The following is a 13797-nucleotide window of genomic DNA, read 5'->3' on the forward strand; positions in this document are numbered from 1 at the left end:
CGAGCCCCGGAGGAGTCGGCGGCGAAGACGGAGAAGAGCATTAAATATATATATATATATACCTATATATAAAGACACGTCGAGTCCAAGACAAGTTGTGGGCGGTTGGGCTGCAGTGGAGGGGAGGGACGAATCGTGAACGACCGTAGAATAATAATGATAATATAAAAACCACCGTGTAATATATAAGAAAAAAAAATTTCCTTTTATTTCTTCTCTTTTTTATTATTATTCTTTTTTTACTGTCAATGCGGCTAAGGCAATGCCGTTTTCCGTGTTATTGTTGTGTGTGTGTGTGTGTGTACCTGTCCGTAACCGTTGGATTTTTTATTATTATTATTATACTTTTATTTTGTTATTCCATCTCTCTCTGTTGAACGTACCCAACACCACGGCCGCCGGTCGTCTTCATTCACCCGAATATTGTATAATAATATGTGTGTGTGTGTGTAAGAACTAAGACGGTTGGAAGAAAAATACAAAAAAAAAACAATCTTCGGTCGGAAACACACAAAATAAGATAACAACGCATCCTTAGAGCTTTCGCGCAGGACACTGGTTACTGGTAGTGTACAAAATGAAAACGTTAAATACATTGTTTACACCATCTCGGTTCGTGTCAAGGAGGACTGGTATGTTTACCTACGCTAATATAGTACTGTCGACGAAAACAACCACAAAACGGATATTGAATGAATATTGGTTTTTTTAATAAAATATATCCGTACACGTTTTACTAATGTAATATACTATAATGATAATTATAAAAATAAATTAATTTTATTTATCGTCTTAATGATTATACATATTATAATACAAAATGGAATAGGTACAAATCGATTCAAATTAGGTAGACAACAATATGATAACGTTAATACATTAACATATAACGTTCTACTAATATGATTACGCACTGATCAATAATAATTTACATTTTACAACATATTTTATAATTCAATCGCCGAACATAATATTATAGTACAACAGCAGTAGCATTCGGCGAGTGAAAAACTATTTTTTTCATATAATAATAATATTATAGTGTTTCGCTTAACTTAAATAAAAAAAAAAAATTGTTTGATTTTGGCATTTCGTCATAATATTCTTATATACATTTTTTACACAATAATAATATTTTACAAAAAAAAAAAAAAGTTTTTCCTAAGTAAAAGAAAAACTACAAATCATCACAGCCATATTTTGGAGAGAAAAACTATCCTAATAAAAAAAAACATCCTACATTACATATAATAATATTTTCAATATTATAAAACCGTAGTTTTGTACAACATAATACCCTAAACACATAGGAACATTCGGCATGACGCGCATCTCCGTAACGAATGAGATCTCACGGCCGCTGAAAGGGGGAAAAAAAAGAACCCTGGATAATCAAATTCGGTTCTTCGGACGACCAACAACAATCGGTATAACCTTGTTGTTTAAAAACAAAAACCAAGAAAAAAATAATACTATAAAAAGCAGCGGTCGTCGGTACAAGTAATAATAATAACAGTCGCCGTCCCTTGTTTGCAACTAGGTACTACTATCACTAACTATATGTTGCTATATAATGTTCTAACTGCAGGTGTCTCCGCGAGAAATTATAATAATGTATAGGTACTATACTTTAAATAATAATATTATGATTATGATGGGAAAGGAAAAACGCCAAGATAACAAAAATAACAAACGGTTTTTTGAAAGAACCCGAGTAAGAAGGGGCTTAAGCACGTGTAAAAAGTGGCAAAGAGTAAACGCAGAAGAGAAAAGCATATCTTGATTACATATTATAAAAAAGAAATGAAAATTAAATGAATAAAAAAGATTTATCAAAACAAAACCTATTTACCCGTCCCGCCCCGCCCCGGGCCCGTGTCATTATAAAGCCATTAGGAAACGCGGCCCAAGCCAGTCGAAGATTCCTTTTTTTTTTTTTTTAAATATAATATGGTCTTCCCGTCGGCGTTTTTTTACTCGTTCACACGTCCGTCCCGGGCGTCGTCGGGGACGTTCTGTTGGCGAACCGTTGAAGGGACGGCGTGGTCGGCAGCACCGGCACTCCTCTCTGCCACACCCTCAAAGTCTTCACCGAGGGTTGCTGCTGTTGCAGTAGCTGCTGCTGCTGCTGTTGGTGCTGCTGGAGCTGGTGCTGATGGTGCTGTTGGTGAAGGTGCATGTTGTCCTCCGGGTGGTGCGCGTGATGGTGTTGCGGCAAAGGCGGTATGATGGGCAACCCGTAGTCGGCCGGGTAGTCGCCGCTGCCGTTGTTCATGTTCGACATGACGGGCGGCTGCATCGGATACGGATGTTGGCCGCTGTTGTACGAAAACACCTCGTCCGATCCCGTGCCAACGCTGTACGCGTCTCCGCCGCCGCCGCCAATGATGGGCGTCCGGTCGTCATAGTTGCGCATCGTGCCGGTGGTCGTCGTCCGGTTGCTACTGCTGTAGTACGACGGCGGTTTGGCCGACATGGGCGAATCGCACATCTCCAGGCGGGACGCGTCGTGGTCGTGGATCAGGTCCAGTCCGGTCACGTGGTAAGACCCGGTCGGCGTGAGGGCCGACGGACGCGGTTCCAAGTCCGGGTCGTAATTGCGCTCGATCACGGACGATATATCCAGCGCGGGGTTGGTCTTGCCGACTCCCGTCATAACGCTGGGCTTGTGTTGATGGTGGTAGTCGACGGTCGAATGGGCGGCCGCGGCGGGTTTCGAGTCGGACGGGTAACCGGACCGGCGGATCCGCATCACTGTCAGAGCGATCAACACCAAGATGAACACTATGAGGGCGGCGAATGCGGCGGCTATACCGTTTATGTGGCCCGCTACGAAAGTGGACATGATCACTGACGGCCGTTCCGTCACGTATACCGTAAAGTTGGCTTCCGAGTTACCGGCCCTGTTCTCGGCCAGACACGAATATTGACCGGCGTCCTCTTTGCGCACGTCCGTCAGCGTCATTTCGCTGCGACGACCGCTGCCGTCGTCAGCCGTGTCCACGACCATTACGCGTGGATTGGTGGACGCCGCGGGATAACCGACGGGCACGCCGGCCGCTTGCAGCCGACGGCCGTTGAGGTACCACGCGATGTGAGCCATCGAACCGGGCTCGACGCGACACCGAACCGACACGTTGGCGCCCTCAGCCACGTCCACGTAACGCGATTCAACGCGCACGTCCGGGCGACAATCGAAGTCCTCGACGTCCAACGCCATCAACGGCTTGCCGGACAGTCGTTCGGGCCCTCCCGCACAGAGGGCGGGCTGACTGTACGGCACGTTGTTGCCGGATAGCCAGATCTTCATCGGTCTTAGATAACAATCGCACACCCACGGGTTGTCGTGCAGCTCGATGGAATTGAGCTTGCTGAATGACTGGAGAACGGTGGCCGACAGTTCGCTCAGTTTGTTGTCGTTGATCTTGAGCGTTTCCAAGCGGGTGACGCCGTCGAATGCGTGGGCTCCGACCGACTGCAGACCGCAGTGCGATACGTCCAGCTTGACGATGCCCGGACACTCGACGAACGCTCGACTTTCGATCTTTTGGATGGGATTCTCCGCGACGGACAAGTCGCGCAAGTACGGTATGTCGCGGAACACGAACGAAGGCACTTGGGTCAACAGGTTGTTGGACAGGTCCAGCTCGATCAAGTTGGCGAGACCGCGGAACGCTGTCTCGGCAATCTGTCCGATTCGGCAGTTGCGCAAGTACACCTTTTTCAAGTTGACCAACCCGGCCTTGGCGAACGTCTCGTTGGGCAATATCTGCAGGTTGTTGCCGGACAGGTCCAGCACTTGGGTGTTCGGATCCACTCCGGTGGGCACGGTGATGAGCGCGCGGTCGACGCACTCGACGGTCGGACGGCCGCCTTTCCACTTGCACGAGCAGCCTTCCGGACACCCGTCGATGCTCGCGGCGACGGACACCAGAGCGGCCAACGCGATCCACCACATCACGACGGTCGCGACACTACAACGGCGCTTCTTACACGACGACGGCGGCATTTTTCAATATGCAACCCGAGCGCAGCACATAAGCGTCGACGCGTATTCGACGGTTGAAAAATAATAACAAAAAAAAAAAAAAAAAACGATCGCCGCACAACGCTCGCTCTAACGACGCACTGGCGACGGCGGTGAAAACAAATTAAATATGTACGGTGATATGGTTAACAAAGTTTTCTCCTCGCTTCGAAAGCACAACGAGTTGGAATAACACACAAACGGCGTTGCGACGACGGATCCTCTCGTACGAACGAACCGGTACGAACTGTTCGCCGTGGCGTTCGCGTCGAGTGTCGACCGAACGGCCGCCGCGACGTTTGCCCCCCCCCCTCCGTTTCACCATAACGCGGCCGCCACTACGAGGAACGTACACCGCGCCGCACCGGTTGCCCTACCTGAGACGACGACCGCATTCCCGTCGGCCCGTGACGTCGTGTATACGTATTACCTTTATATTACTATTGCTGCAGCATACACAGGAAGGATGCCGCCGCCGCGCACATTAGGTATACGTCGTCTACGCCGGCACGAAGCCTCAGGTATAACGACGTTCGTATATGAATGTATATATATATATATATATATATACACATTATAATAAAAGAGGTACCTATACGCGTACAACTGACAACAATGGACGACCGCGGCCGTGATGATGATGGTTCGCCTACTCTGCGCGTGCGTGCGCGCGAGTTGGTTGGTACACGAGACGAAGAAGTAATCGAAAACATTCATATAATACAATAATATTCCTTTCCCTCGTCCCGTGCGGCGTCCATTCACTCGACCCCGCGGTAACGACGTTGCGGCCGAACGCGGCGTCGTCCGTACCTGCAACTTCTTGGCGCAGGTAACGACGACGACGCATCGTACATCCGAGCAGGTGCGGGCGGCCATCAGAATAAATAGGCGCGGTTTCTTTTCTTTTTTTATTTATTTATTTCTTTCTCGTTATTTCCTTTCCTTTAAAGGTAAACCTAACCTTTTTTTTTTTTTGTGTATGTGTTTAATTGACAAAAACGCACGTTCGCGTACAATTATTCCGAAAATCCGCACGTCCGACGAAAAAATAAAATTATATACAAGCCTCAAGCCATATGCGTTTTTAACGGTTTTTCAATGTCACCCCAATCGTGTCCGCCCGCCCTCCGAGAAAAATACGTTACGGGCAACACGTTTGGATGTCGCACAGTCGTTACTGCGACAAAATACATGAAACTATACTTATTTTTTTTTTTACCTCTGTCGTTTTACGATCGGGCCGTAAAAAATTTACACGTACATCTACGATTTTTAACCGCATTTTTATTTTTTATACATTTTTTCCTTTACACTACTAAACAGAGAAAGCAATATTCGTAGTGCATACACACACACACACACACACACTAGGTTTTAGCTCTTATTAAAGAATACTCTATTATAGTATGTAATATTTAAGTAAATTATTTGTACGTAAAGTATTCATAAATACATTTAATTTCAAATACTTAACAACTTTCGAATTTTCACTGTAAATAATATTAAAAACGGTTGTGTCATAAAATATTTCTTCGTAAGACTTGTAATAATTAATATACGACCAGTGACATTAAACGACATAATGATAATGTTATAAATCTCGTTATTAGTTTTCGTTTTCAGTAACTAGATTTTCCCCTTCGAAACCCGTTTAGTGAATACTTTTTATTAATCTAATTCCCTTGTCACCCAAAATAATTACTAAACGTAATAACGAATCGCTTTCATTTAACATACATATACCTAACGCGCCATTCGTTTACACGCTGATGATTACTACACAATTTTTAATCATTATTGGTGAAAAAATTACATGCATGTAAGAAAGCTGTTCTATACATAATATTATTAGATATAATTGACTCGATGATTGCAGAAACGACACGAGTCACTTTTTTAATGAAATAGAATTTTTTAGTGGAAACACGTTTTGCACGTATGTTTGTATCCGTTTTTATTAATTGACTACATTTTTTTAAACACTTGACTCGTGTCGTTTCTGCAATTATCAAGTATATAGTTCAATTATAGTTATATTATTATAATTATCATTATTATTATTCAATGACGTTGATATCAATTAATTATTGTCGATAATGACAATATAATAATTATTCAACGCACGCTCTGCCTTTTTTTTTAACCCTAAATACCAACAAGATTAGGGCTTTTATTACACTTTACAACATGATTTTAGCACAAAAACCGAAATACATTTATTTTTTAAACTATCTTCAGTAAAAAACATTATTTTGTTGCATTGACATGGATTTTTATACATTTGAATAAGTGTGTTAACTTAATTTAAGCAGAGAATTGTGTTGTAATTTCTTTGCTGAATTAAGAACTGGTCTCCAGAATAAATGTAGCAATTTTAGTTTTAGTGTTTTTACGGTTTTAAGAGGAATTAAAAAATAACTTATAGTTGTAGAGAAATTCTGAGGCCAGAAAAAACAATACATTTTGCCAAAAGCCCAGTTTTGCTATACATTGTAGTTACTTTCATCTTCAAAAACAGCAGTAGCCTTTTGATATTGTGTTTATTTGCTATAGTAGTCAGTCCCTACTTGCTTTGAGCCTTTTCCAAGTCTATTAAACCATTTTTATTTTTATAAAACGGTGACTGCTGACAAACGACATTAGTATAAAAACAAATACTCTTTTATAATACTTGTTTGTAAATGGGCCAGTCGTATCGACACTTATTTTTTATTTTGTTTTTCACCGTAAATTCGGGTCTGACAGATTTTCTGTATAATAATATACGTTTGTGCGACCCCCGTGGATCACAATGCAGTAAAATGCACCCCCCCCCCCACCCCCGAAAGGGTTTAACGACCGTTGGACGCCAAGTAATCTGTCGGATATAAGACCGAAAAAACTCGCTACCAAAACAAAATTAAAGCCTATTACAGCAGCCATTACCTCACTCGTTCGGTGAATCTTTCGGTAAATAATGACTGTATAGTATAAATATAATATATTAGCCAACCCCTTCGACCCCAGTTGTACAGGTACAGCAGTCTGCGCAACAACAGCTCTAAAAGGTGTGTGTGTAACGCAGGAAACCCTTTTTTATTTTTTTCAATTATCCACTGTATAATTTAACGCTTTCCGTCACAGTACCTACACGTAAACGACGACGGCTTATCAAACAAACAAACCACCGCGTTTCCCACGAAAGCAAAATAACTAATAATTAAAAAGTTACACATAAAATGCCGCACAGGTCACATGGTGTAACGCGGAATGCGTTAATGCCGACAGGATGTATATATAAAAAAAAAAAATATGGGTAATTTTTTAAATCGTTTTATCCGCGTTACACAAATCAAATAAAAAAAGTGAGAGAAAAACAAAAACCATCGTGTTAGAAATTTCCCAAGTCAATCGATCAGCCAAAGCGCGGCTTATTGTATTAAAAAAAAAAAAAAAAACTGGTTGTCCAACAAAATGCGCACATAGGTACACAACAGTCTAGTGATATTCAAATCAATTGTAAAATCTGTTACGGATTTATTTTGATCCACCGTTAAGTGCACATCGATCATTGGAGTATACCCGTATATAAATACTTGAATAATAATAATATCATACACCTACTCGTGTCATACTATATTTACATAGTTTAATATACACTGAACGAATTCAAATCAAGCATTCCCCTTACAAGTCCAATTTAGACTATTAGCTGGGCTGGTAACAATAATTTATTATAAACCAATAACATATTCTATATTTTTAATAACAATATTATGTTGTCAACAAGAAGTGTTAAGTGTTAACCGTTGTGAATGTTAGTGGTTCTAAAATAAAGACAAAAAAAATACTTTTCGCGAGCACCCATCGATGCTGTTAAGAAAATCTACTTAATTTAAAAACAATGAAAGTTTCAACATAATAAAAGAAAAATACTGGCTTTGACACAATCATGTTTCACCGCGTTTCTTTTATCGAAAACCGCAAACTCACAAAAAAAGTTTCTAAAAACGGACAATTTCAAAAAATATATTACTGCATAAATAAAACTATTATTTAAATCTTTATTTGTTTGAATTATTATTTCCATTGTTATTTAAACGAAAAATGATTTAGTTACAATTGAAAATGTATTTAATACTTTTTTATTCTTTATTTAAATTCGTTCAAATAACAATTCATTCGAAATTATTATTTGGACATTGGTTCAAACAAAAACATAAAATGTTATTTATCATTTGAGTTTTTATTTAATAAATAAAAATAAAAAAGTAAAATAACGTCGAGATCTGTTACCACCTAACCTGACGACGGGATTACGGTTTAAACGAAAACATTTGTTTGGATTTAAACAAACTAAGGTTCGTTTTATTTTTAATTTTAACATTCAAAAACTCCATTTGTGTTTGACATGTATAATAGGCATATTTTTTTACAAATATATTAGCTCGAAAATCGTATTCTTTTTAAAGTTTAACACCTGACGTTAATTTTAAAACATTTTTTACAATTATATCAAACGTTTTTAAACGACTAGGCACTTGTATTATTAACACAATTTAAAAAAACGCTTTTCACTTCCTCGGATTTTCCGCTTGGAAACACGTCACTTGGCTACCAATCAAATAAAACGCAAGAATTCCGTTTAGTGAAGAAAAAAAAAAATTGAATTCCAAATCATTTCACCCCTTCTCGGATATGCAATTATTGTTATAAGCGGAACTCGACGTTACGTTCTTGAATAAATCGACACTACTATTCTTGGAATATTTCAGATTTTTTTTTTTTAAAGCTCTTTTCGCTCGACAACGTTTTCATTGAACACATCAAACAAACCCGACAACGGTTTCGCTTTTGAGCTATGTCGATTGAAGTTTTCTCGTGCTTCAGTTACACTTCCAAGCAAAAGTTACAAGTCGCACAGACGCAATTTAAGGCGGGTACCTATAAAGTTTATATTTTATTAACGGGGATCGACCCCTAGCCTGGTCAATGACTGTGTTTGTGTTGCCGATGTACAATATGTGATATGGTACTACCGTATGTTATCTAGTATAGCATGTACGATCGTCATGCCACGGACTTGACGTCATCGTAATAATGTTCGATTGGGCGAATTCAATGACACACAGAAAATTCTCGGTTTTGTACAAACGACAACGGTGTGGTGTTTATCAGCGGAATTGCTGATCCGGTTGATCGGTCGTATCCGGATGACTAATTTTCGTCGGACGGTTTTTTTTTCTTTCATTATTGTTTTTATTGTTTTATTTAACGGAAAAAAGCAACTGTAACTCGTAGATTAGAAAACTACTGGAATGTTGGTCAAGAGAGAGAGAGAGAGAGAGAGATAGAGAGATAGATAGGTAGAAAAAAACACAACCTTTTTTTTATAGGTAGGTATACTTTACCCAAGTGTACATGGGTAGTAGTACCTACTATAGCTGTTTGGGGTTTAGGTCGTCGGTCCATAGATCGTCGTTATGGGTCTCTTGTGAATCCGTATTATAAAAAAAAAAAAGAAATGTATTAATGTATTATTTCCTTTTTTCTCTGTATTTGTACACGGTTTAATGGGAAACGGGACATTAATAATTTGTCAGCACTTAACGCGCGGTAGACGCGGATAACGGCTGAACCTTGTAAAAAAAAAAAAATAATAATAATAATGATAAACAGCTGAACAACGCCGTATACACGGTAATTCCATTTTGATTTCTCATTTCCAAAATATACAAGGCGTCGCCTGCATTTTCTTACTTTGAGGATTTTCTATATCCGAGTAGGTAACGTTGTGTTTGCCTATACCGAAAACCGTATTAGTATAAACGCACCTACAATAATATATACTGAACACATACCCGTGTATGTGTGCTTTGTAACGACTGTATATTCGTCTTGCTTCAAACAGATCTGTTCGGATTCAAAAATAGTATAATAAATTCTGCGCATTAACGAAATTGCACTCTGAATCGCACAAAGCTTGTATACCGTATTGTATATATATAGGTAGGTACGATATTATCTGTTTGGGTTTTGCAGCTCGTTTTTAAAATTGGATTTCCTACTAACCGAATTACTTCTCGTCAGAGCATGTAATATAGTACAGTGCGCTCCTATATCGGAAAGACAAACAGACCGGTCGTATCTTTCGGTGCGCTAACTTGCACAATTTAAAAAAAAAAAAACAATACTATACGATTTAAGAAAAATATATTAAGCGACCCGTACCAATATTATTGAAAAAAACGATATTTATGAATGAGGTATATCGTGTCCAGGGAAGGCTACTGGAAACCGAGCAGCAATAATATTGAAGTAGTTTAGGGGAAACGCACATTATGTATTGTACTTATCAATAATCAGCATAACAAACCACCGTCTTAAGGGCTTAAGACACGAGGCATCGATTACCGAGCGCAACTGAGCTATTATGGCCCGTTGCTGAAAAATTAAAATGCATCTGTCATATTTATTTTAATAATGAATATACATTGCAATATATTACAAAGGTGACATAAATAAAATAAATGTTTTTTTATACAAAGAGGAAAAAATAAATCATAAATGCAATATGGGCGCGCTTAACGTTTGAGATTATTATTTATACACTTAAATCTTTATTACATATTATATCAATGCTCAGGAAAATGGCGGCCCACGGTTATCATTATTGTCAATATATCTTATAAATCTGATAATCAAGACAATATTATAATAACGTTACGTTATAAATAAATTGTTTATTTAAATCGCAAAGTTACTATATCGTGTTATTTTACTATCATCAAAAACTCTTTTGACTGTTTCTATTAAAAAAAAATTATACCGATGAAACCGGAGACATCGTCGTCAGCAAGAAATCATATTTTGCATGATCAAGTTTTTTCTGTACAATAATAAAAAAACATGCAAGTGTACTGACAGCATGTATTAAAAAAAAGACCCTCCCCTCACAGACATTGACTCCTGTTAAGGGGCGAGCACACCTGAAAATGGATTGTAAGGGTTCATTGATTTTTAATTTTTTTATACCATCTATACATTTATATTAACAGATTGATTTTTCCAAATTAAAGGCAGAGATTATTAACGGACTAAACAATTCCTTGCAACATTTATACATTTTACATAGTTATAAAATGCTCATGCTGTGAAAATTGCAGGTGGTATTTTTATTTTTATTTTTGTTAAATAACACCCTTAGGAAGTGTTACTTTATCATAGTCTATTTAAAAGTCAAACCCAGCCAGGACGCCTCACGGTGGTTTGAAAATAAAATTTAAGAGTCAAACATCGTTCTGAACTTCTAATTACATACTTTAGGTAAACTAGCCAAATGAACTAGCCAAATTTCGGGATTTCTGTTATTCCGGAAATAACAACACTAAAATTGCGTTTATTTTTTTCGGCTACTGAAATAATTATTTTAAAAAAACAAAATGATTGACTCCGGCGTTACGTCCGGGGTAGTCCGCGCAGAGACCGAAAGGTAAATCAAGTATAGGCCTTGTTTTGGGCATTCCTTCGCACTTAACAATATATTACCAGCAAACCGTTGAATTATTGAAACATCTAAAAAACCAGCTTTCGCGGTATATAGTGCTTATATTCATGACGTTCATCAAACGTTTTATCAATATTGACGTGACGAATATTTTGACGGGAAACGGTTTTTGTGCGATAAACGCATTGTGTGCGCCTATATAACTATATAGCGAATTGTAAAACGTGTCACGTTTAGTCGTCGCCCGAAGGTTCGCCGATATACGTGTGTGTGTGTGTGTGTGTTAATGCAAAATTATTATTTAAAAACACTTTTACTACGGCTATTTTAGAATCAAGATTCAAGGCCGAGGAGATGACGTCCTCTCCGTGCCTCCCACTCGGAGTCCCGTGACATTGTGTCATTATCTTGCACTGTTATTACTAGTTACTACTATTATTATTATTACTATAAAACAGAAACAACGCCGTCTCGACCGGTAATGAGTCATTGTTGCAGTGGACAATCATCATGGTGCAATATTACAGAGGTAGTGCCCTGTGCCAGTCTATCTATAATGATAATAATAAGAGTGGTACGCCGTCGATCGGACGTTTCCTGTTTGGTAATCTGGTAAAAACGTTTTTCGCTTTCGTTTAGGCGCACAGGGTAGACAGGAAATCATTTTCCGGTCAACCCCGAGACCGGAAGTCTGAGTCGTGATGCGCAGGTGGACACCCAAACGGGGGCGACTTTTTAAATGTACAAGACAGACATCAGCTGCTGCATATTTATTATGTATTGTCGTCGTCACCTCGAGGGTCACTAAAAAAAAATCTAAGGATGTGTATGACATTATATTATTATTATCTTATCCGTTAACAAGAGTTTGTATATTCAACGACAGAAGATTATACCAAATATACTTGTAGGTACTAACGGATATTGCATTTTGCGAAAAAAATATACATATATACTTTTAGATCCACGCCTGCACACGATTACATCATAACAATTACAGTAAAAGTTCTTGTATAACAATATAACGTAATACAATCGTTTTCGAGGCGTTAAGTACATACACAGTACAAAGATAAACCGAAACGGCCTGAGATTGGCCCGGTCTAAATATTTTGATCCGACGCACGTCCTAAAGTCGGTTAGAATTAAAAAATCAACGCATAGGTACATAATATTGTTACATACACTTGTCTGCGTATGAGCCGAATGTGTGTGTGTGTATAAATTATAGGCGTTTATAGCGCCGAACCGTGTCGGTGCACAAACGTCAAAAGTGAACATACTATACACGTGCAAAACGAACGAGTCATGCGTTTATCTATGTGAAGTGCTTTCGAAGGTGTGAAACCAAAAAAACGGCATGCGTTTAATACATGTATGTATTTCGTAGATCATCGCCGAGTGTAAATCGTGAAGTCTGCCGTACTTAAGTCTTATCCGCCCAGTATGCGTTTATATAGAGGTATTTGAAAACACAAAAGATTGAGATTGAGCGCAGCGACGACTTATCCCCTGTTGGCAATCTTTGTGCACTACACGAGCACTATATTCTGCTGTCTTTGTCGAACTCCTCCTTATTATTGTCATCCAGTTCTCGGGAAACATAAAAAGTTTTGTCCGGCACAATATGATTTTCACAAAAACACCTGTTTTAAAAACTTTCCCGCGCCCCTTTTCTTTTTATTACTTTTACAAACCCTTGTTTTGTTCTTGTTTCTAAACCCGGTTTTTTCTTATAATGTTATTCTCCTTCGTCCTGTAATAACCACGACCGTCTAAACCCGTCTTTTATACGTCAAGTACAATAGAGTATAACAATTATAATGTTTCTCTTGCCCTCTTTCCCCCTCAGTCAGTTGTTACTTACTAAAAGTCCCATCGACCAGCCAAAATAATGAAAAAAAAAAAATAGAAGTCCAAAAACGGCGAGAACAGAATTTAAATAGTGTAACAATTCCATTGCTCGGATTAACAAAAATGAACAGTACGAGCACCAACAAGGGATAAAGAAAAGTCTGTTTTATTATTAATGAAGGACTATAATTGTGTTAAGGCAGTAAAAAGTTTCAAACTCATCAAACATATTACAGCAATTCTAAAAAATATCTTCTTATTCGAATAATTTGAAAACACGACATCTTTTTTAACAGATTTGTATAACAGGTGGATGTACTTTTGAAGTTTTTTCGTTTTAACGGTCATTACGGTGATATGAATTGTCATCGTGAGCAAATGAGTGGGAGAGGTTGTAGGGAGTGAACACAATAAGGTATCATTATAC

General features: G+C 38.8%; 1 protein-coding gene across 1 annotated transcript; it reads right to left on the reverse strand.

The window, feature by feature from the left end:
* Positions 1–734: 734 nt before the first annotated feature.
* LOC126840280 (leucine-rich repeat-containing protein 24-like) lies at positions 735–4281 on the reverse strand. The gene has a single exon (XM_050575919.1). The coding sequence runs from the start codon at positions 4007–4009 to the stop codon at positions 1982–1984; it is 2028 nt and encodes a 675-aa protein (XP_050431876.1). The 5' UTR covers positions 4010–4281; the 3' UTR covers positions 735–1981.
* Between the last annotated feature and the right edge of the window lie 9516 nt (positions 4282–13797).

Source organism: Adelges cooleyi, unplaced genomic scaffold (genome assembly GCF_023614345.1).
Source record: "Adelges cooleyi isolate 19-005CV unplaced genomic scaffold, UGA_ACOO_1.1 ACOO_flye_CR_arks_rails_tigmint_CR_PRNA_376, whole genome shotgun sequence".
NCBI lineage: Eukaryota > Metazoa > Arthropoda > Insecta > Hemiptera > Adelgidae > Adelges > Adelges cooleyi.

Bases quoted from the DNA above. Each gene is read 5' to 3' on its own strand.
- LOC126840280 (XM_050575919.1), bottom strand. From the start codon at position 4,009: ATGCCGCCGTCGTCGTGTAAGAAGCGCCGTTGTAGTGTCGCGACCGTC.